This window comes from Camelus dromedarius, chromosome 9 (genome assembly GCF_036321535.1).
Source record: "Camelus dromedarius isolate mCamDro1 chromosome 9, mCamDro1.pat, whole genome shotgun sequence".
NCBI classification, from domain to species: domain Eukaryota; kingdom Metazoa; phylum Chordata; class Mammalia; order Artiodactyla; family Camelidae; genus Camelus; species Camelus dromedarius.
Genome location: NC_087444.1, coordinates 49,584,273 through 49,606,390, shown reverse-complemented (window position 1 = coordinate 49,606,390; position 22,118 = coordinate 49,584,273). Strand labels below are relative to the sequence as shown.

The 22,118-nt window shown below is 36.8% G+C and overlaps 1 protein-coding gene across 3 annotated transcripts in view; it reads right to left on the bottom strand.

Moving 5' to 3' along the window:
• The window catches only part of BRD7 (bromodomain containing 7), a 40,341-nt gene extending 18,581 nt beyond the window's left edge, over positions 1–21,760 (bottom strand). For all 3 annotated transcript variants that reach the window (XM_064489184.1, XM_031458487.2, XM_031458488.2), the window contains exons 1-6: positions 21,476–21,760; positions 20,830–21,038; positions 8,197–8,326; positions 7,794–7,851; positions 5,035–5,179; positions 1,663–1,773 (exon numbers count right to left, since the gene is read on the bottom strand). In XM_064489184.1, coding sequence (XP_064345254.1) covers positions 1,663–1,773; positions 5,035–5,179; positions 7,794–7,851; positions 8,197–8,326; positions 20,830–21,038; positions 21,476–21,524 — 702 coding nt within the window. In that variant the 5' untranslated portion in view covers positions 21,525–21,760. The remainder of the gene's footprint in view (positions 1–1,662; positions 1,774–5,034; positions 5,180–7,793; positions 7,852–8,196; positions 8,327–20,829; positions 21,039–21,475) is intronic.
• Between the last annotated feature and the right edge of the window lie 358 nt (positions 21,761–22,118).

Below are 22,118 nucleotides of genomic sequence, written 5' to 3'. Positions count from 1 at the left end.
AGATACTGGACTCTTTTGCATGTTATAGTAACTACATTATTTAGAGATGGGAAAACAGGGGTGAATCAAACTTGATAAATTTACTTTGGATATGTCATAGTCTGCAAATTACAGTTTATCCTAAAAATTCAATGTACATATTTTGGAGTGACTAAAGACTGCATTTGCTGGAGGCATTTTTACTTCAAATATGAAATAAAAGTATTAGCAGGTTTTAAAAACTGGAATATGGCTTGGTTTTAGATTCTAAGTCTCTCTCCAAAGATTGAGATAAACACTTTATGTTCCTCTTTTCTCTGCAGATTTCGCCAAAGACAGGTAACTGGCTTACATTAGTTTCTCAAGTCTTCAGGAAAGGGTGGGAACTGATGCTGTCTAAATATTAGGAGTGCAAGGATGATCATCAATTCTCAAATGTTTTTCTTTCCCCAAATAAGCAGATCCAAGAATCTTTCAGAGCCAATCACCCAGACACTCAGACATCTGCACACCAAGGCAATTCTTTAAATGTAAAACTGCGATACAAATGATCACCATAAAACTTGGAAAACCATGTGCATCTACACATGACTCATTTCTACTATCCTCTAACTCCTGAGCCTGAGCTCAAGTCCTTGACTGATTTCTTTTTTATTCTTCCAATGTCCATATACCCACTCATTTCTTCTTTGCAAAATCCCTCTCCTATCTTGTCCTTCTTGGTTTCCTCCCTACTCCAGCTCTTACCTAGAATCAGCACATTAATTCTAGCAATCATCTTGGAGATCTCAGATTAAACCTTCTTCTCTAAAGATGAGAACACTGCGGCCCAGAGAGGTTAATGTCTTGCCCAAGGTCCACAAGTTAGTGGAAAAGAGCTAAAACGCCAGGAATGTCTTAGTTAATTTCCCATCTTACTCAGAGCTGGGAGTAAAACCTCAAAAGAAGTGACTTATTTTGTGAGTGCTCCTTTCTCACAGTAGATGTATACAACCATAAATTTACCCTTCAAGGTCTTTCATCAGCCATTGCTCCGAGGGGAAGCTCCTAGAACTTTCACCCCTATGTACAGTCTCTCTGTTCTGTCTAAGTTATCTCGTTTAACCTCCCTCATGAAGCCTGATGATGTGTCTGTGTCTCTGCGCACGTCTCTCTCACCTCAAATGCCTTACTATGCACCAGTTCTTGTCCTTCAAGGGAGAGTCTGCTCCTGTGGGGAGGTGGCTTTGAGACAATTTCAAGTTATTGCTCATTAGTATATTTTGTTTCTTTCTTTCTTCAACTCCTGTACTTTACCAGAAAGTTAGATTCCACCCCTACAAAGGGAAATAAGAGAGCTTTCCTCCTACAAGATTTCATTAGGCATCTAATCTATCCTATCCGGGAATTCAAGTTAATGTTTCTTTCACAGCAAACATAAGTCTATCTAGTGAATACCAATTCAAAAGCCTCTAAATAAATAATTACAAGTGAATGAAAATATTTATTTGTATCAATTCCAAATGAGACTCTTCCTGCTTTAATTTTCTTCTCTATGTTAAATTTTTTTCATTTAATATTTCCTACTTTAATATGACCTGCCTATAAAACCAGTACTGTACTAGATCTGTATCACTCAGACCAAAAAACAAAGGGATACAAACTTTATAATAATTATTATTTATGAGAAAAAATTTCCTTTACCTGGCTAAGAATTTTCATCCCTGAGTGCAATAGCTTCTTTGCAGCTTTATAATAAATGGTCTCTGGTTTATTGTAAATCATAGCATTAGTACACATTAGTTTGAAGTTATCCTGCAGAGAAAATAGTAAAGGGGCAATGTGTTAAAATGAAATAAAGTACCCTTCTGTCCTGGTTTGAAATCATGCAGGTCCTCAAAAAATTAAAAACAACAACAACAACAAAACCCCTAACCTTTTCTTTTATTGTTTATTAAACAACATTAATAGCAATTTAGTATGCTTTAAAAATCACTAAGAAAGCAAACACTGCTAAATCAATTTAAATATCCTATTATATTCCTTTCCAAAATTCTTAAACATTCTATAGTAACTATAAAAACTTTAGTTCCAGGGTGAAATTTTAAAATGGTTTCTTCAGTATGATCTTACTGCACACAAAAAGAATGAGAAGAAAACACTTCTACCTTATACTTAATAATTTTAACTGAGTAGTTCATTTAATTAAAAAATACTCTTAGCTTTCAAATAAACTTTTTAAAAGGCTTTTTCTAAAATTAGTTTTTTGTGTGTATGTGGGTAATTAGGTTTACTCATTTATTTAATGGAGGTACTAAAGATTGAACCCAGGACCTTATGCATGCTAAGCACATGCTCAACCACTCATCTATACCCTTCCCCACAAAACAAACATTTAAATTTTCCATTTATGAATTAAATATTTTATTTCAGATCTTGACTGAAAACTGAATCAATGCTAAATTATTACAATATTTTCCACCAAATTCAAATTAACTGAGCAAAAATGGCAAAACATTTACATTAACTTTCTTTTAAGTATTTGGATACTATTATAAGTTAAACATAATTTGCAGAATGTTGTAAAATCATGCCAACAAGAAATAAACCATACAACTTCAAAGAGTTGCAACATGTAACTGGAGTAGGCAAATTATCAAAACTGTACTTTTGGTTTAAATTTCAAAGTATGCACATGTGCTGGAGAACTCAATTCCACTGCATATTTTCATGGTTATGTAATTTATACACTGAATAACCAAAAGTACAGTGATTATGCCAAGGCCTTACTAAAATGATAAAAACTCAACAAAAAAGAATCTGACCCCCCAAATTCCTCCCCCAAACTTAAAACATTCAAGCCCTACTATTTAATAACTAGTGACGATGACTTAAAACACTTAATGTAAACAAGTAGACTAAATATTATTTAAAGGCATATGAAAACAGGGAACTATATTCCATATCTTATTAATAATCTATCATGGAAAAGAATCTGAAAAAGAATACATATATAAATAACTGAATCACTTTGCTGTACACTTGAAACATTGTAAATCAATTACAGTTCAATTAAAAAAAAAAGAATGCATGAGAAGACTGATTCAAGGGTCACAATAAATTTGATACTATATCTAAAGCAGATGAATATATATACATACAGAGGTGAACACAAAATTTTTAATGTAATTTTGTAAGGTTCTCGGTCCCCCTAAAGGTTCACCCATGGCTACCCAAAAGACCCCAGGTTAAGAACTGTTGTTATAGATAGTCTGAAAAACTTCCATTCCATTATGAATTATCAAATACATATTTGGGGGGAGGAGCGGCAAGTGAAGGGAGACACTAGATGACTATTAACGTTAAATGACCACTGGGCCTTCAACTGGCCAGAAAATACTGGATTATCCTACCGATTACAAGTGTAATCTGTTAAGACAATTTGTGGATTCCATGAATCTTAACTGTCATGTGTTAGGTTTTACTGGACTTTTGTCTATTGGCACTTGGTCATTCACAAAGCTGAATGACCTTTCTGCCTAATCTTCATGTAATTAAAAAAACAAAAAACAAAAAAATAAATAACTCTGAATAGCCTAATGAGCTGGATAAGCTAATAAACATTACAACGGGCTACTGAATTTTCCTGAGGAAAAAAAAAATGCAGTAATGTAGAAAACTCCAAAAAATTAAAAATACTTGTTTGTTTCAATTATGATAAATCTTAACCATTTGCTCAAAAACATTTAGTGGGCATACTTTTACTCCTTCCTGTCATCATAAGAGAAAGATCAGAGGAAAACTATTCACAAAAAGAAAAAAAAACTGTGAAAAATTTTCCATTAAGCAATAATAAGGTCAGAAATATGCTGAAACAAACAGTTCTAGCCTAATTTTTACCAGATGAAAAGTCGGGAAAAATCTCCATTTCTCTGAATACAATTCAGTTTTTTCAGAGCAAGTGAAATATTATCTGTACATTCAAGTTGATAGTAAAGATAGAATTAAATGCTGGTGTTATTCATAAATTTCAGCTGATCAATGTGGATGAAAAAAAGAGAGCCCAAATAAAGATAATGTTAACTGTCTACAGTTTTCCTTCTGTAACTGAATAGGGTCTAGCCCTTATGTCAGGTGAACACCGTAACCTGACAGAAACAGAAAACAGAACAGAAAAAATAAAGCTATAGCTGATATTACCTAAATCAGTTAAGTTCATGATGGTTTAGTACAGAGCAAATTGAAAAAAAACACATCGTTATTTGGAGGATTAAAATGGAAAGTATAACTCTGAAATCAACATAAACCAAGGCTATTTAAAGAGGGAAAAAGCTTCAACTATAACATTAGGCATATACATCACCTTGGTGGCCTGGAATATCTTTACTTTTACATTTTAAATTTCTTTCTTCTTAAAGTTGAAGAAAATATGCTAAACAAATACAGCCAAAGTGAACTCATGGAGCAACTGACTTTCATCAAACTAGAAAATGTAATTAAACCTCTCTTTAGTATTTCTAGACAAGCCAATTTATTCTCTATTTTAGAAGATGTCCCTAGAAACAGAAAAAAAAAAAAACCTACTCTAAGTCAGCTTCCATTAAAATATCAATTTTATTCAATATCTTGTAATAACCTATACAGAAAATAATCTGAAAAAAAGTAACTGAATCACTTTGCTATATACCTGAATCAACTATACTTCAATTAAAAAAAACTGATTTTACCTGTGTTGATCTGAAATTAAAAATTAAACACCTTTTCATTTTAAAGGTTGAAAAAATATTTTGTAGAACAAATGAAATTCAAAGTTTTACCAAAACCCATAAAATAATGAAAGACTGCAGATGGCTTATTTTGCCTGGTTTTCTATCACCAAGCTCAAAAATGTTTTCTAAGACAGAAAAATACAGATTTAGATAAACTTTAGGGAGATTATGAATACCAGACATGCAGATTTCTATCAAGATTTTGTATATACAGGATCCAAGAGCTTGACTCTCAATTGAATAGATATGTTACTTTGTAGCACAGCTCACTCTATTTCTCCAACACAACATAAATAACCAGAGTTACCTTTAGTTCTTCTATGGACTGGTAATCATTGTTCTTGATCTTTTCTTTCATGGTACTAAAATCCATTGGGTGTTTAATGATCATGGAGTAGCCAGGAGCAATAAAATCAGTCACAGGAAATGAAAAGAAAGCACTTGGATCTTTTCTGTGAAGACAGGAAAAAGACAATTTTATTTCTACTACAAACAAATCTACTGGTCAAGGAGCAGAAGTAAGAGGAAACTCTTCAGATGTAGAAAGAATCTGTTGTGTGCTAATATGTTTTTCACTGAAAACTGAAATGATGATTTTAAAAACTAATAACTATGTAACAACAGGGTTAAGATATTTTACATACAAATTGTACCCTTAAGGCAGAGAATCTTTTAAACTATAGAGCTTAATTAATTTGTAGCATCTTACATAGGGAAAGATGAAACAAAATAAAAAACTAGACTAACCTAGATCAATGCTTTATACTCTGGGAGATTAGTACTATGTATTTTTATCAACTATAGAGGAAAAGGCAGAAATAATAACTATGAATGCACATCTCCAATCTTCCATATTGGTTTCTGACTAAAGGCTTAGACTCTTGGGGGGCCACAGGAGTGGTACATCTCCGCGAGTACAGCTGGCCCTCTTTATCTGTGGGTTTCCCAAATGTGTGATACGGAGGACTGACTGTATTCACTGCACCACTGCCATTTTATACAAGGGATTTGGACATCCTTGGATTCTGGTATTCAGTGGGACTCCTGGAATCAACTCCCTGTGGATACCAAGGGATAATTGTATATACCTTCTCTTAATGGACTTCCATTGTGTGTGTAGGGGGTGCTCAAAAAACTGGTATTAAAAAGGTCCTCATAATACTCCCAAAACTAGAGACCCAGTGCTTTCTATCTCAGGTTCTTAACTCTGGCTGTGCATGAGAATCATTAGAGGAGCTTTAAACAAAAATCCAGTGGGGTGGGAGGCTTACCCTAGAGACACTACATGAGAATCTCTTGGGGGAAAGGAGGGTGGGTCCAGGCATTGGTTTTTCTAGGGTTGACTTTTGGTATTTCCAGTATTGACAGGGTTGAGAACCACTGCTCTATATGATTAGCCCATTAGTCAGATATTTTCCTCTGGAAATTTGGCAAAGCAAAGCTTTCTTACTACAAATAATCATAGCAATAAAAATGGTTTAAAAAATAATAATAGCAATTAAAAAAATGTATCTACCACATGCCAGGACCACTGGTAGGGAATTGATGTATTTTATATCTAATCCTCATAGAGGCCATCAAGGAGGTAGTACCCTCACTTAGAGATGAGCATACTGAGGCTCAAAGGTCAAATCATTTAGGTCATAAATCCGATAAAAGATAGAGCTGGAATCTGAACTCAGGTGTGTGTGAATCTGCCTCTGTTCTTCCCAGAAGGATGCATAAGGAGTGACACTAAAAATTGCTGAGAATAAGCAAAACTATCCAGTCTGGAACTTACATATCCAAATGCATGCTGTCCATAGTAGTTACCATGAATAACACCATGAAGTATCTCTGGAGGACCTCTTCAGAGCAAATTACCTACATCCCCTAAAATTAGTCATTTTAATATAGAGTCCCACTTGACCAAAAATATTATTACTAAACTTGCTTAATTATATTCTTTACCACCATTTATACTGAGCCTCAAGGATGAAGAATCACTAAGACTATTCAAAAAAAGTGGCTCTGGGTTCTCCCAAATGTTCTAAGCAATGTGAATGTCCCTAGTCTAAGACAGACCTTGTTAGGTAGATTTCTTTTAAAGTGACATCATTAACCTACATTCTGATCTTATGTTGCAAGAAACAAAATTAAAAGGTAACCGAAACACTTCATAGTCATATATTCTAACTGAGTTGGAATGCTCAATATTTACTGGTTCACTCCTTTGGGACAAGTAATGAATGATTCATTCAAGTGTAAATACTTGAGATACAATTTTCTCAACTGTTCTGTAACAACAAAAAAGGAAAGAGAGGCCACTAATTTCTGATCTTAACTGCAAAGCTGAATAGGTGTTGAACAGACAGCGCTAGAGGCTTTACTTCAAATGTTACTTATGATGTGTTCTGGGGCTGACATACAAGTCCAACACAGTGAGGAGAAAGTTTATTGTTAGAATGCGTGCCCATACCAATGAATCCTCTGCAAATAATGTCAATGTCTTTGAGCTAAAAATTCAAATTCTGAGCAAAAAGAAATATCAAATATTTTAATAAACATTGATTTATTCTTTTCCCTTTTAAGAACACTGGTTTTATCTAGATATTGTAATTTTCAGAACAGATTTCTGCATTTAAGAGAGGGTCACAAATGCTATTAATGGCATTTGTTTCTTCCCCCAGACTTAATAATTGTTGAATATTCTTGTACAAACATACAGAATGTATTTTTATCTATTAGCAAAGTGGGAATGTCTGTATTGTTTATTCTTGATTTAAAGCTTTAACATCAGAAGTTACTTTAGATTAAGGAGAAATTTGCCATTAAGAGTATTATGTAACACTCTTCAAGCTGCCAGTTAAAACAAACCAAACAAGAACATCTAAAAGTCAGCCTCTTGGAGTACTTCTATTGCCAGGCAAAATATTTATCATCCACTTTAAAATCAAGTACATTTGGATTTAGACCACAAAATGTGGCTTTAAATAATAATAATAATAATAAAAAAAAGAGAAGTGATCTGGATCCTATATTTCCCATTTCAATTTCCATGTTATAAAAATGTTGGAAAAAATTTACCTCTGTAATTGTCTCATCAGTTGATTCAAAGCTTCTTGAAGGGGTGTCTGTTCTACTTCTAAAGTGAAAAAGAAAGGAAAAGAGTGTTTTAAAAAGGAAGGATTCTAGAGAATATTGTCTAGCTTATTTTCTTTCTATACATGACTAACATCCATCATTAAATATCTCATAGAGAAATTCCACTTATCTTACAAATATGCCGAAGAACGAGAATATCAACTTCAAAACTGAAGCTAATTCTAAACGCTTAAGCAGTGACAGAAATAAGAAAAGTTAAAAAAAAAATTAAACAGCTTTTAAATTTTAACTTAAAACCTAAAAACCCAGTCATTTTCCCTGGCTATGATCCTCAAAATAATTTCAGGCTCCTCATTCAGGACAGTCAATTCAGAGTTATTCCAACCTTCTTGTTTCGCTAAAGAGCTTGCAAGAGGCTTCTCAGGAGGCAAGTCTAATCCTACAGGAGCCTGACACTGGAGGTCTTTTTCTGCCTCACTGTCCACGTGGTCACGATCTCGCTTCTTTTTATCCTCCTAAATGGAACAAAGGGAGATAATTTATAAATACTTTAGAATCAATACCTTTAAAACAAATCATTTTAATTTCAGTGGAAAAAGACACCACTGAAAGAAAAGATTAACAATGAAATCTTAATGTATTTTACTGCCATCTACTGGAAAAGGAGAGAATAACATGTTCATAAAGAAGAAAAAAAGTGCTTCTATATGCTAGAAATAATTAGAAAAATACTGTTATTCACAAAAGAAAATATACCTAGGAGTAAGTCTAATAAAAGATGACAAACACCTTTTAGGAAAAATTTTGAAAAATTATTGAAAGGCCATTGTGGAAGACCTGAATAAAGGAGATATACCATGTTCATGAACTGAAAGACAGTCGATTCGTTCCAAAGTAATCTATAAATACAATGTAATGCCAATCAAAATTGCAAGATAGGATTTTTCATGAACTTTGGCAAGCCAATTGTATAATTTATCTTGAAAAGTGAATCATCAAGAATAGAACAGTTTTGAAAAAGTTTACAATAAGATGTTTCTTATCAGATATTAGGTATTTGTATAAAGTGGTAATAGGACAATGTGGCTCTGACACAGGGATAAACAAACAGACCTATGGAACAGATTATAAGCCCAGAAACTGACCCATGCACATAGGAAAATGTCTTGATATATTACAGCAGTGGCATTATAGACCAATGACAAAAGGGTAAAGCTGGAACCGGTTATCTATATGGAAAAAAAACATGAAATTAGATCTCTACCTCATACCACATGCAAAAGTAAATTCCAGATAGACTTAACTGTACAGAGCAAAGCTTTAAAACTTGAGCTAAAATAAAAGAATCTTTATGACCCAAGAGTAGGGAAAGATTTTCTTATCCACAAAGCTAAAAGATGAGCGATTGACTGAGATAAAGTACTTGAAGCACAAGTAACTCAAAGATTACATAAAGAGCATCTACAAATTCATGTAAAAAGGCAAATCACCCAATAGAAAATGTGTAAAAGATATCACAAGTAATTCCCAGAAAAAAAAATCGGAAATATTAAGAAACATGAAAACTACCTTCAAGCTCTCTAGAACTGTGGGAATTATAAATTTAAAAATGGGAAGGCATTTCATATCTCTATGGTAAAAATTAAAATGTCAAGTTTTGATGAAAATGTAGAAAATTGGGGCTCTCATACCTTGCAGATAGGTGAGTAATAGGTATAACCATTAAGAGAACAATTAACAATATCTAGTAAAGCTGAAGCTACTGTTACCCTACTTCTCAGCTATTCTACTTCTGGGCATATACCCTAGAGAAACTTTCTGTCACAAGTGTACATGAAGACATGTACAAGAATATTTATTGCAGCACTCTTTGAAATAGTAAAAAAATTTAGGAACAACCCAATGCCTACTAAAAGGAAAATGGATTAATAAATTATGGTGTATTTACACAGCCAATAAAATAAGCTAAAGTTACACTGTATCAACGTGTATTATATTCAGAAACAATTTCTAGAGGAAATAGCTGATAATTGTTATGTAAAATCTGAAAATATGTACTGAATTTTACAAATGTATGCAGAAATTGTAAAATTATAAAGACAAGTTTGCATGTGATAACACCAAACTCATGGCTCCCTCTAGGGAAAGAGAGAGAGGACTGGAATTCTGGAAGGGCACACAGTAGGCTTCATCCATGTCTGTACTCTAATTTCTTAAAAAACAGACAAACAAACCAAAAAAACCCCAAAGAAGCAAAAGGCAAAATGTTAAGATTTGCTAGGTGGTAGTTTTTTTTTTAATTCTCTTTTCTTTGCATTTAAAAAATTAAATTTTACACTAAAATTGTCCCAAAATGTCTATTCTATGCTCTTCTCAACAGGATCTGACTGACTCAAAAACAATTTTCTTGGCCTATGTCCTAATTTCTTATTCTAGTATCTAGAGCACTGGTTCTCAAAGTGTAGTTTCCAGACCAGAAGCATCCAGCATTATCTGGGAAATTGATAGAAATGCAAATTCTGAGATCTGATTACGGTTCTCAAACTTCAGTGTGCATCAGAATCATCTGAAGGTCTTGTTAAAACATCAAAAACTAGGCCCTGTCCCCAGAATTACTGATCCAGTAGGTTTACAGTAGAGCCTGTGAATCTGCATTACTAACAAGCTTCTAGGTCGTGTGGGTATCACTGCTGTGGGGAATCACACTTTGAGTATCACTAATACAGAGCTTAAACATTCTATTCCCAGGGTCCCAGGATTCAAATCTAATATAAAATATGTGACTGGTCAAAGCTCAGAGAACATTACAAACTGTAAGCATTGTGCACCTGATGTCAGTTTCCATTAAACTAATTTTTTCATGGCCCCATGACAAGCAGTAATTTTTGGCTCAGGAAAGTTTTATATCTTTTTCTCTGAGAAACTGGCATGAATCTTTCGTAGGTTGTAAAGTTCAGAATATCTGTTCAATGGAAAATGGACCCCCAGAGACAAGAGCTCTTTCTATTAAATGTTAATTGTGGAGAGAGGACAGCTTGAAAGGCAATAAGCACTCTCCTAGATGGAAAGAACTAGTACAGGAAGTCTACAGTAGGGGTTGGGAAACTTTTTTGGGGTAAACAGCCAGGTAGCGTATATTTAGGCTTTGTAGTACACAGTGTCTGTCACAGCTATTAACCTTTGCTGGTGCAGCAAGGAAGCAGCCACAGACAACATGTAAAAGAATAGGTGTGGCTGTATATCAATAAAACTTTATTTACAAAATCAGGTGGTGCTGGCTATAGTTTGCTGACACATGGTCAACACACTCAAGTTATAGCTCTAGCTTCATCCTTAACATACTTCTCTAACTTTCACAGGCACTCTCACTAGACTTTTTTTATCACCTGCAGGGTAGAGACTTAAATGTTGATTTTTGTTTATCTTACAGTTTATGAAATGGTGAAATGACCATGAAACAGAAAAGCCGAAAAAACACCAAAGGAAAGTATGTCTCTGAACTACCCCTACCTAGAAACTTTATCTAGTCAGCCCGGTCTACAGTAACTGCTTTACTATTCTGTATGGCAAGAGAACATATATAGCCTTCTGGGCTAGAGTCCAAAAGAGAAAAAGAATATAAAAAACATCTACCTGGAAACTACCCCAAAGTGAATAGAGATACTGCTGTATGTTATTGATTGACTAGGTGTTAGAAGATCTAGCTTCTAATTTACTGAAATATGACCCTAGACAAGTTACCCCACTATTTTAGTCTCAGTTTCACCTATAAAACAAGAGGCTTTGATCTCCAGTTTTCTCTTCACACCTAACATTCTGATTCCAACCTTCCAATTTTCCTTTTTTTATGATTCATAATATACCACAGAATCCTACTTTTAACATCAGTTACTAAAAGCAATAGATAAAGCCAGACGTTAACACAGTTCTGGTTAACAGTAGTGTATTTTGCTAATTACATATAGAAAACTAAAGAAAAATACTAGAACCATTTAATTTCAGGTAGCCAAGGAAGGAGGGTTTATAAGTAGTTTATAAAATAGGTTCAAATTCTGGCTTTGCCATTTACTAGCTATGAGATTATGGATACACTAAATGATTTTTTTTGGGGGGGGACTCACTTCCTCATCTTTAAAATAGACACAATACATAATTAAGAAGATTGTTCTGAGGATTAAATACGGTAATGTATGTGACTTTTTAGCCCAACAGCTAGTACACAGTGAATACTCATTAATTCATGCATTCAATAAATAAATGAGGTTTTACTGTGTGGATACACATTGGTGGATAAAACACATACAGTCCTGCCCTTAGGAAGCCAACAGTGTAAAAACAGAGGCAGACATCAAACAACTCAGTAAAAAAACCCAAACAGATTTCAAGGAAAGAATAACTATTGGATGAATCTATCTAATTTACACTGGAGAAGTGTGGGAAGGCTTCTACAAAGAAGTTAACATCTAAGCTGAGATCTGAAGGAGAGAGAATTTAGCCAGGCTGGGGTGGAAATCGGGGTGGGAGTGACGTGGGAATGGAATTTCAGGGAGAGTAAATCTCCTGTGTGCAAGAAGGTCTGAGGCAGGAGAAACAGTAGTTATTTCCATGACTACAAACTTATTTCAGACTAGATTATAATTTATCCATGACTCAATGGCAAATTATTAATTTGTGAGCAATACTTCTGAAACAAATCTTTGCTCATTTTATTAACATTGTAACACACACTGCACTATGTTATAGACACATTTGCCTCTTTTCACTAGAGTTCTTTGTGGGGAGGGGATCATTACTTATTTAGCTCTGTACTTCCAGGCTCAATAATGCTTAATACATAATATTTGCAGAATTAATTCATCACAAGAGACAGCATGAAATAGGAACATGAAAGCATGAGAATTAGCAGCTGAAGTCCTACGTAATTAGTACTATCCTTCAGATTAGCCACTTTTGTAGAAGATACATATAGCTATACTTACATTTAAATAATGCTTCCAGTATGCAAAACAATTTCAGAACTTCACTTTAACACCTGATTTTAGAATTTATTTGAAAAATCAGTTTTATTACTTTGAAGCTATACCTCATCTTTGGCCTTAGGTTGAAAATAGGATCTGCTGCCCAATTTAGCTCTTACCTCTATGATGCCTTCCCCTAGTTCTCCAAGGCAGAATGAAAAACACTTTCCTCTGGACTCCCAAAACACTTCATTCATATAGCCATAGGGAGGTCCTGGGTTCAATACCCAGTACCTCCATTAAAAAAAATAAATAAATAAACCTAATTACACCTCCCCCTCCTCCAAAAAAGAATTTATAAGGCCATGAATTTTATTTATCCTTTTCTGTCTGATTCCTCAGCCCACTCCGAGCTCCTGTAAAGCAGGAACTGTATGTTATTTACCTTCATCATTCGAGTCTAGTACATAATAGATTTCTGGTATATATTTGTTGAGTAAATAAACAAATAAATAATACTATTAGAGGACCAACACTACTCTTATGTCCTTAGTTAAGAGCCCTTTCTTCTCTGGGAAGATCTTCTGTGATCAAGAGGACCACCTCAAGAGGGAACAACAGAGTGGGAAAAAGGGGGAGGATTTTCTGCCAACCTGAATAATCCATAGCAGCTGAGATCATGTATGTAGCAGATTCACACAAAAGAAGTCAACGAATTGTGTTATGACAGAATTCCATTTTGCTAAATGATTACAGTCATTCATTTCTCCTCCCTAGTAATAAGCTACCTCATCCTTTATGCCTCAGTTAACTCAGAAATAAAATGAGATACTAAAAGTATCTACACCATAAAGCTATTAAGTATTAAAACAGGAAACATAAAGAACTCAGAACAGTGCCTGGCATATGGGAAACACTCAAATGTTAGTTTTTATGAGTATGTATGCCCCTTGGGACCTGGTATAATGCTTTAATAAAACAGGTGCTTATTGGAATTTACTGTATATGAATAAGTTTTAAATTTTCATTAAGTTTTACTTATACTAATTTGAAAATATATAACATTCCTATGTTCACTGAAGCATTAGTTACAACAGCCAAGATATGGAAACAACTTAAGTGCCTATCAATGAAAGAACGGGAAAAAAGATGTGGTGTATATATATACAACAGAAAATTACTCAAAAAAAAAAAAAAAGATGAAATTTTGCCATTTGCAACGTGGATGAAAGATGAGGGTTTTATGCTAAGTGAAGTAAGTCAGACGGAGAAAGACAAACACTATGATTTCACGCATATCTGGAATATAAAAAACAAAAAACAAAATAAATGAAGAAAACCAAACCAAAAAAACACAAACGCATATACACAAAGAACACAGTGGTTACCAGAGGGGAAGGGGGATGGGGAGGGTGAAATGGGTAAAGGGAATCAACTGTATGTTGATGGATGGAAACTAAACTTTTGGTGGTGAGCTTGCTGTACTCTACACAAAAGAATATAGTGCTATAACACGTGAAACTTACGTAATGTTATAAACCAATGTTGCTGCAATAAAAAATAAAACAAATTTTACTTAATCCCAGCATTATAAATAATATCCTATGTAGGCTAATACTCATGACTTAAAAAAACTTTGCAGCTTGCAAAGCTGTGAAGACAGAATTTGGGTTAGGATTATGCTTGCAAAGCTGTGAAGACAGAATTTGGGTTAGGATTATGCTTTCCAGAAGAATAGGTTTGAGTTTCAATGAAAGAATTTAGAGCTCTCATCTGAGCGATTTCAATGAAAAGCCTTCTTAGTAGGTCTCCTTACACCCAGTGTCTACTCTCTTTAACATCTGCCAGATACTGTTAACATATTAACATTACTAAGGCTCAACTTTTTACCATTCTTGCACTCAGAAAGTTTCTGACTCCCCACAGCTTACATATCCAAGTTCAAACTCCCTACTCTGATATCTCAACTGCCTTTCAGATCTTATCTTATACTCCTCTTCATGTATTCTGTGCTTAAAAAAGAAAACTACTTTATGTCCCTATATATACCCCCACATTTGCCCACCTTCATGCTACTGTTCTTAATTTTCTACTTGATGTACAAGCTTCCTTACCTCCAAATTTCTGTGCAGTAATGCAGCATTCTGTTCAGGCACCAGCTTCTCAAACCAGCATATAAATGAAAATTGGGTTGTCAGATTACCTTTGAGAAGTACCTGAAGTAGCCCATGAAGCGTAACATTCATGGCTTTATGTGTACAATCCTTTACGTTTAATGAAAAGAATATGAAAACAATATTTCTATTACACTACAATAATAGCTCAGAATATATAATTGACCCCATGTTGACTGTAATGCAACATCACTACACTCTGATTTCTAAAGACCAGCTCAAATGCTACTTCCTGAGCAAAGTCTTCTGTGATTCTCCCAGCTCTAAGGAATTTCAGGAGCCTCAGAACTAGAATCCTGCCTCTATTCGTGCACTGATTTTATTCTTCCATGTACTGTGAAGGGGGTAAGGGGGTGGAGGTTGGTGTTCATTTTAACAACTCTTTTAGACTAATGACCTTTTAAGGGCAAGATTTGAGTTCTTCTGGCACTGAATGTGTGACCTTGAGCCAGCTACTTAACTTGTTTGAGACTCAGTTTTCTCATCTATAAAAGAGAAGAAAATACAGTCCAGCAATTCAACTTTTGGATATATATCCAAAAGAATTAAAAAAAGGCTCTCAAAGAGATACTTGTATACTCATGTTCATAACAGCGTTATTTACAATAGCCAAAAGGTAGAAGCGAACCAAATGTCCATTGATGAATGAATGGATAAACAAAATGAGATATATCCATACAGTGTAATATTATTCAGCCTTAAACAGGAAGGAAATTCCAACACATGCCATAACATGGATGAACCCTGAAGACATGTTAAGTGAAAGAAGCGAGTCACAGAAGGACAAATACTGTGTTACTGTACTCCACTTATATGAGGTATCTAGAGCAGTCAAACTCAGAGACAGAAAGCAGAACGGTGGTTACCAGGGGCAGGGGGAGGAGGAAATGGGGAGTTGTTTCATGGGTATGAAAAAGTTCTAGAAATTGGTGGTACAACAATGTGCATACACTTAACAGTATTGAACTAGACACTAAAAATGGTTAAGGTGGTAAATTTTACACTATGTGTATCTTACCACAATTAAAAAAAAAGAGAGAGATGATAATACCATTCTCATAGGATTACAGTAAGGAGTAAGGTAAGATAACATACATAAAGCACTAAGCACAGAACCTAGCACGTAATACATGTTTCAGAAGCACCAGTCGGTATTTGTAATGTACCAATATGTAGCTTTTAGTAATCATAATAGGTGTGTGTGTGTATGTATATATATGGTTGTACCACTTTACTAAAAATGATTTTAGAAAACTCATGTAATTTTTATAAATCATGACTTTATCAATATAATGGCCCACAAATAATTTTACCTTGTAGACCTTAGCTTTATTTAACTGTCCTCTTGTGCCTAATTACTAGATCAAATGGTGTGAGCATTTTTTCTAAGTTTTATTTTATTTTTTACATAATGTGGGAATGAACGACTTGAAAACCTAAGGCTGGATCTTTAGGAAAGGGTAATGTTATGTAGTAAGAGTTATGCCAGTAGGCAAATTCTTTGCCAACTGCTCAGCATTCAAATGTTTAAAAAAAAAGAAAAAAAGAAAAAAAAAGAAAGAAAAAAAAAGAAAAAAAAAGGGAAAACACACTCTCATAGGGTTGGTATCTCGATTATGGTCTGATTAAAAATAAAGCATGTTGTATTCTTAATGCTAAGATTGGTATTACATAACCAATGCTCTACAAGGAGAAACACAGATCTGTCTGTTTGGGGCATCTTAAACTAATATAATCAGAGCCTTCCTACTCAAAGGAAGAAAATCACTTAACTTTGAGACATCTTTGAACAATTTCAGGGTTCTGTGTTGTGTGCTTCCCCAAAACTTTATCTTCTTCTTACTTTCCTAAGTAACAGATTCCTGATTTTTATTAAGATCCAATACTACCATCCCCTCCCCCCAACTAAAAGACTCCCAGCCTCCCTACCAGCTAGGGTGCCTAAGTGATCAAGTTCTGGCTAATGAAATATAAGCAGAAGTTATGAATGCCTTTTAGAAAAACACTTTAAAAGGGAAAGGGCATGCTTTATCTTTTCTGTGTGTGCCTTCCTCCTTCCCACTGCACAGAAGTGACAGAAGAACCAGTCCCTCAGAACCACATGTACTCCAGCCCCTTCAAGGCCCACAGGTGTCACACAGCTACTTTCCCCAAGAAGAGACCAAAGGCAACTGCTGTCCCTAAAACTCCCTGGACACCCAGAGATAGTTCAGAGAGAAGTGTCCTTCTGAAGTCTCCCTAGCAAAGAAACTTCCCTTCCCCCACCCCCAGTCCAGCCTGGAAAAAAGGGATAACCCAAACAGCCTCTACTGAACCAATGACACCCCCAGAAAACGTGGAAATGTCCCATGGTCCCTAGCCCTGAGTCCTGGAGAAGTGGGACCCTGGGCAAATTCATTTTACTTCTTTGAGTTTCCACTTTACCTTTTGTAAAATGGAAACCATCTACCTACCTGCCCTACTCTGCAGGATGTTACGTCCAAATGAAACTGTGGATGCAAAAGCACCTGAATTTGCAATGAAATAAAAATATATAGATGGCTAATGATATTGAGAGCCAGGGTCAAGAAAGGGCAGAGAGGGAGACTTTCAGAACATATCTTAAAGATACCCTTATAAAAGTATACAGAGAAATATGAACAATGAGGTTCAATTCAGCATTATTTGTAACATATAAAAGTTACATAAAATAAAATATGGCACATCAATACAGCCAAATACAATGTAGTTAATAAAAAGATGAGACAACTGGTAAAACAAGAAATGAAGAGTGTATCAGTTGGCATAATGGTAGTTATTGCCAGAACTAAAACCAGAAGTGGTTAGAAGGGGTTACTTCAACTTCCAGTTAAACGAGATGATGGCAGGAACAAAGAGTTCAGAAGAGACAACAGTGGATGAAAGATGTCAACACACCTGGGAGATGAAAGGCAAGTGAAGGAGTCTGCAGATCAAAGAAAGCAAGATACCTCCTGGTCAAGGAGGTAGACATCCCTGAGAAAAGTTCAAACCCCAGAAACCTGGAAAAGCTCAGAACCTGGAGATACAAGGAAGCAGAGAATCTCCAAATCTGGACACCAGTCAGAAGTGGGGAGAGATGCTGGACTGTGAGCAGAGCACTGGATAGGAAGACCTTCAGCCTCCTTTCCTTGGTTGACTCCCAAAATACCAGCAGCCAGGTAAGATCCTTCTCGCAAGAGGAATTTTTCTCTGGAGAGACCAAAGAGCCCTGAGAAAATATCTGCAGGGTACAGACATTTAGTGGTTCCCCACCAAAATGATCAGGTCTCTGTTTAATGACGCTACAGTGAAGTCCATCAGTGGACAAACTTTATCTAGGCACAAAGCATAAAATCAGCCTTTTCATAATACACATTTAAATATAAACAGATTACAAAGGCTCAACACCTAACTGAATGATGCTTTTAATACAAAAGGAGGAGACCAAATAAATAACTGAAAAACTTGAGGGGAAATAGAGACAATGAAAGGAAAACATAAAAACAGCAAAAAAATGCATCAATTAATATCCTCAGAGAAATAAAAGATATTGCATGTACAAACAAGAACAGGATGCTATTTAAACAACAGCAATTAGAGAACATGGAAAAGTTCTTGGAAATTCAAAGTACAAGATCTGAAATAAAATTCAATAGCAGAGTCAGAAGACAAAGTTTAAGAACTCTCCTTGAAAGAAGAATACAAGAAAAGAAGAGGAAAAAGAGGAGGAAAAAACATAAGAAAATCAGAGGATGAGTCCAGGAGTCCAACATCTAAATGGCAGGGGTTCTAGCAAGAAAGAAAAGAGAGAATGGAGAGAGGGAAACTATCACAGAAATATTTCCAGCAAACATCTCAGCGCTGAAGGCAAGATTATTCATTGTGCAACAGAGCACTGAAGATAAAGGAGAAGATCCTAAAAGTTTCAAGAGAGCACATGCTGGTCACACACAAAGGACTAAGAACCAGAATGGCAACAGACCTCTCAATAGCAAATCTGGAAGTCAGAAGATAACAGAGCAATGCTTTCAAAACTCTAGGACAAAGTAATTTCCAAACTGGAATGCCATGCTGAGTCAAACAACCAATCTATATGAGGAGACTACATGAAAGAAGAATAAAGATTTTCAAACATGTAAGAACTTACAAAAATCTACCTCCAATGGACGCTTTTTTACGAAGTTTATAGAATTAAGACTTCACCAGAAAAAGGGAGTAAATCAAGAAGAGATGGGATCCAGGAAGCAGGCAAAGAAGAGTCCGAAGAGGTCTACAGAATAACCGACCCAGACTAGAGCAGGAGGGGACAGAGGGCTGCAAGATGGATGTCTCAGAAAAAGGGGAAATGTCCAACCATGTGAAAAACAGAAATCAGAGGGGTTTTACAAATCTGTTACAGTTTGGGAAGAATTAGTACACGATAACCAAACAAATGAAAGCAATTAATCAACTGGTCAAGATCAGATCTGTATTTGTAAATTACATTTGTTTCCAATGAACAATAATTAAAAATAAATAATGAATATTGATTTAACAAAGAACTGTGATGTCTCTACACTGGGAGAATGTAGGAAGGGAAACTGGGGGCGTGGAGCAATATAAGAATGCTAATTTGAATTCTCCTCTTCTGTAACATGATGTTGGTAAAAGATGTAAACTGATAAATCAGTAAACAGCAATATAAACCTACATTTAGAAATGGAGGTAAACATCCGAAGACAAAACTAAAAAGTTTGGGAAGTAAAACTCTAGGATGGAGCAGGAGACTGCTTTTATATTACTCTTGACTTTTTAAAGCCATGGTCACGAATTACTACTAATAAATAATAATTAAAAAAAAAAACCTGATTACCTCTAGAAGGGGAGATTAAATGAGGTACTGGAGCGAGGAACTTTTTCCCTCTCCATTTTATTCATTTCTGTATTACTTGAATTTCTTTTAAAAAATCATTTTACATTTAGAAAAAAGACACATTAGACAATTCGAGAGACTGTCAGTCTAGAGAAAGGCAATAAACATTGGGGCAGAAAGGCATAGAGTTAAGAAATTTCAAAGAGAGACTCTAAAATTTAGTGATTTACCAATGTGTTTAATCACATGGATTAGAACACTTCTATATATATAAATACAGAAAAATTATAATACTAAACCTATGGAAATCTACCTTCAAGAGCCAGTAACTGATTTAGTAAGTCACTTAGCGACAGGTTAAATTTGGGAAGTGCAGAAGTCTAGGACAATTCCAGGTATGTATGTGATCATCCTTGGAAGGTAAGTTAACTATTTATACTATTTTACCCAGTTTACAGAGCTGTCAACTTTTTTTCTTTTCTTTTTTTCCCTATTAGCTGCAAATGGTCCAGAAAATGCTTATTTTTATTACTGGTGTCATATCCCCTAAAGGTCTCTGATCAAATTTCCTCTTCAATAGACTCAAATTTTTTTTTAGAAGATGAAAGTTGTTCATTATGTATTTGACATTAGAATATTTATTTCAGAACAAAATTTGAACCCCGGTACACCACATTCACTTTTGAAATGGCTGTTTTCCACAACCTCAAATATTGAGGCTTTCTCGAGCATGACTTTTTACCTTTCCTTAGATGGAAAAACTACTCTTTAAGGCAGCTCCTGAAAATAGGGAACTTGCAGCTCACTCACCTGATGTGTGACTACAACTAAGAGTACAATTAAATAAAGAGTTGTTGAAACGCACAGATGATTCGTGTTTCTATTCCACCCTGCTCCTCCTCAAAACCAGTTCGATTTTACAGGCGTTTCAGCATCTCACTAGACACAAACATTATTAAATGAGGTTGGCAGCGGGAGGCCGCAAGGCTCTGAAAGTGGTACCACCAGCAAAGCTGAAGCAATGCAACATTTACCTTTACTCGTCTCCGTTTTCTCCCCTTTTCTTCACCTGGAACCTGCTTCTCTCCTTTCTTTCTCTTTTTCCGCTTTCTGTCCTTGTGTTTGTCATGATCGTTTTTGTCTTCGAAAAGGCTGGAGTCGTGCCCGGAGCTGCCCGTGGAGAGCTCGGTGACTTCGTTCCCTCCCACTTTGAGGACCAGCTTCAAGGGCTTCTCTACATACTCTTAAAAAGAAGGAAAGGGCCTCGATTAAAGGAGGGCCTCGCCAGGCAGTATCCACAATGCAGAGGGACCCCTGGACGGAGAGAAGGAGGCGCCCAGGAAGAGGCGGCAGGGGGCACGCCGTGGGCGCCCCGCGAAGCACCTGTTGAATGACGGACACTCGCCAAGTGAGCGCTCCGAACGCTGCCGGGCCCCTCGGGGCCGTCTCACCTCCCAACAGGAGATCCGCCTGGGCCGGGGGGGTCCGGGTTCTAATGCTGCCCCCGCCTGGGATCTGCGGGGCTCAAGAGGGCCGCGCCCCCTTCGCGGGTCCGGGCCTGCCCGCGGGAGGTACGCCCCCCGGCCCACCTCGGAGGCTCGAGGGTCGTCTCGAAGGCACGAAAGCTCCACCGAGCCGCCGAGGGCCCGCCGCCCTCCCCCACCGCGGCCCACTCCTCACCCTCGTAGAGGTGTTTGTCGGACTTGTGCTTCTTGTGCTTCTTGCCCATGTCCGACCGGGCCCCGGTGCCCGCCCCCCGCGCCAGGCCCAGGCCGTGCGGCGCCGCTTCCGGTCCGGGCCAGGCGAGCGGAGGGCGGGAGCGGGGCCCGCGAGACCCCGCGCCGCGAGGCAGGGGGGCGGCGTGCGCCGAGCGGCGCGAGGCCCCTCACGAGAAGACAGCGCGCGCGAGACCTGGCCGGAGCCCGAGAGCGGCGGCGGGTCAGCGAGCAGCTGGCGCGGAGGCGGGAGAGAGGGCCCGCCGCGCGCACAGGGAGACGCCGGCTGCACTTGGCGGCCCCTGGCGGCTGGGGGTGGCCCTTCAGCCTGGTGCGCGGGGGCGGAATCCAGGCTGGGGGCGGGTCCGGGGCGGGTCCGGGCGGGGCCCACCGCTCTGAAACTCTGTTTTTCTTCTCTCCCTCCCTTCTTCTTCTCTCCCCCTCTTCCTTTTCTCTCTTGATTCCTTCTCTCCTTCCTTCCTCTGCTCTCCCTCTTTTCCCTTCTTCCTTTTTGTTTTCTTTTTTACCACCCTTCCTCTTCTCCCGCCTCCTCCGTTCTATACCACTTTCCCTAGCTTCTATCTTCCCTTCAACAATATTTGTTGACT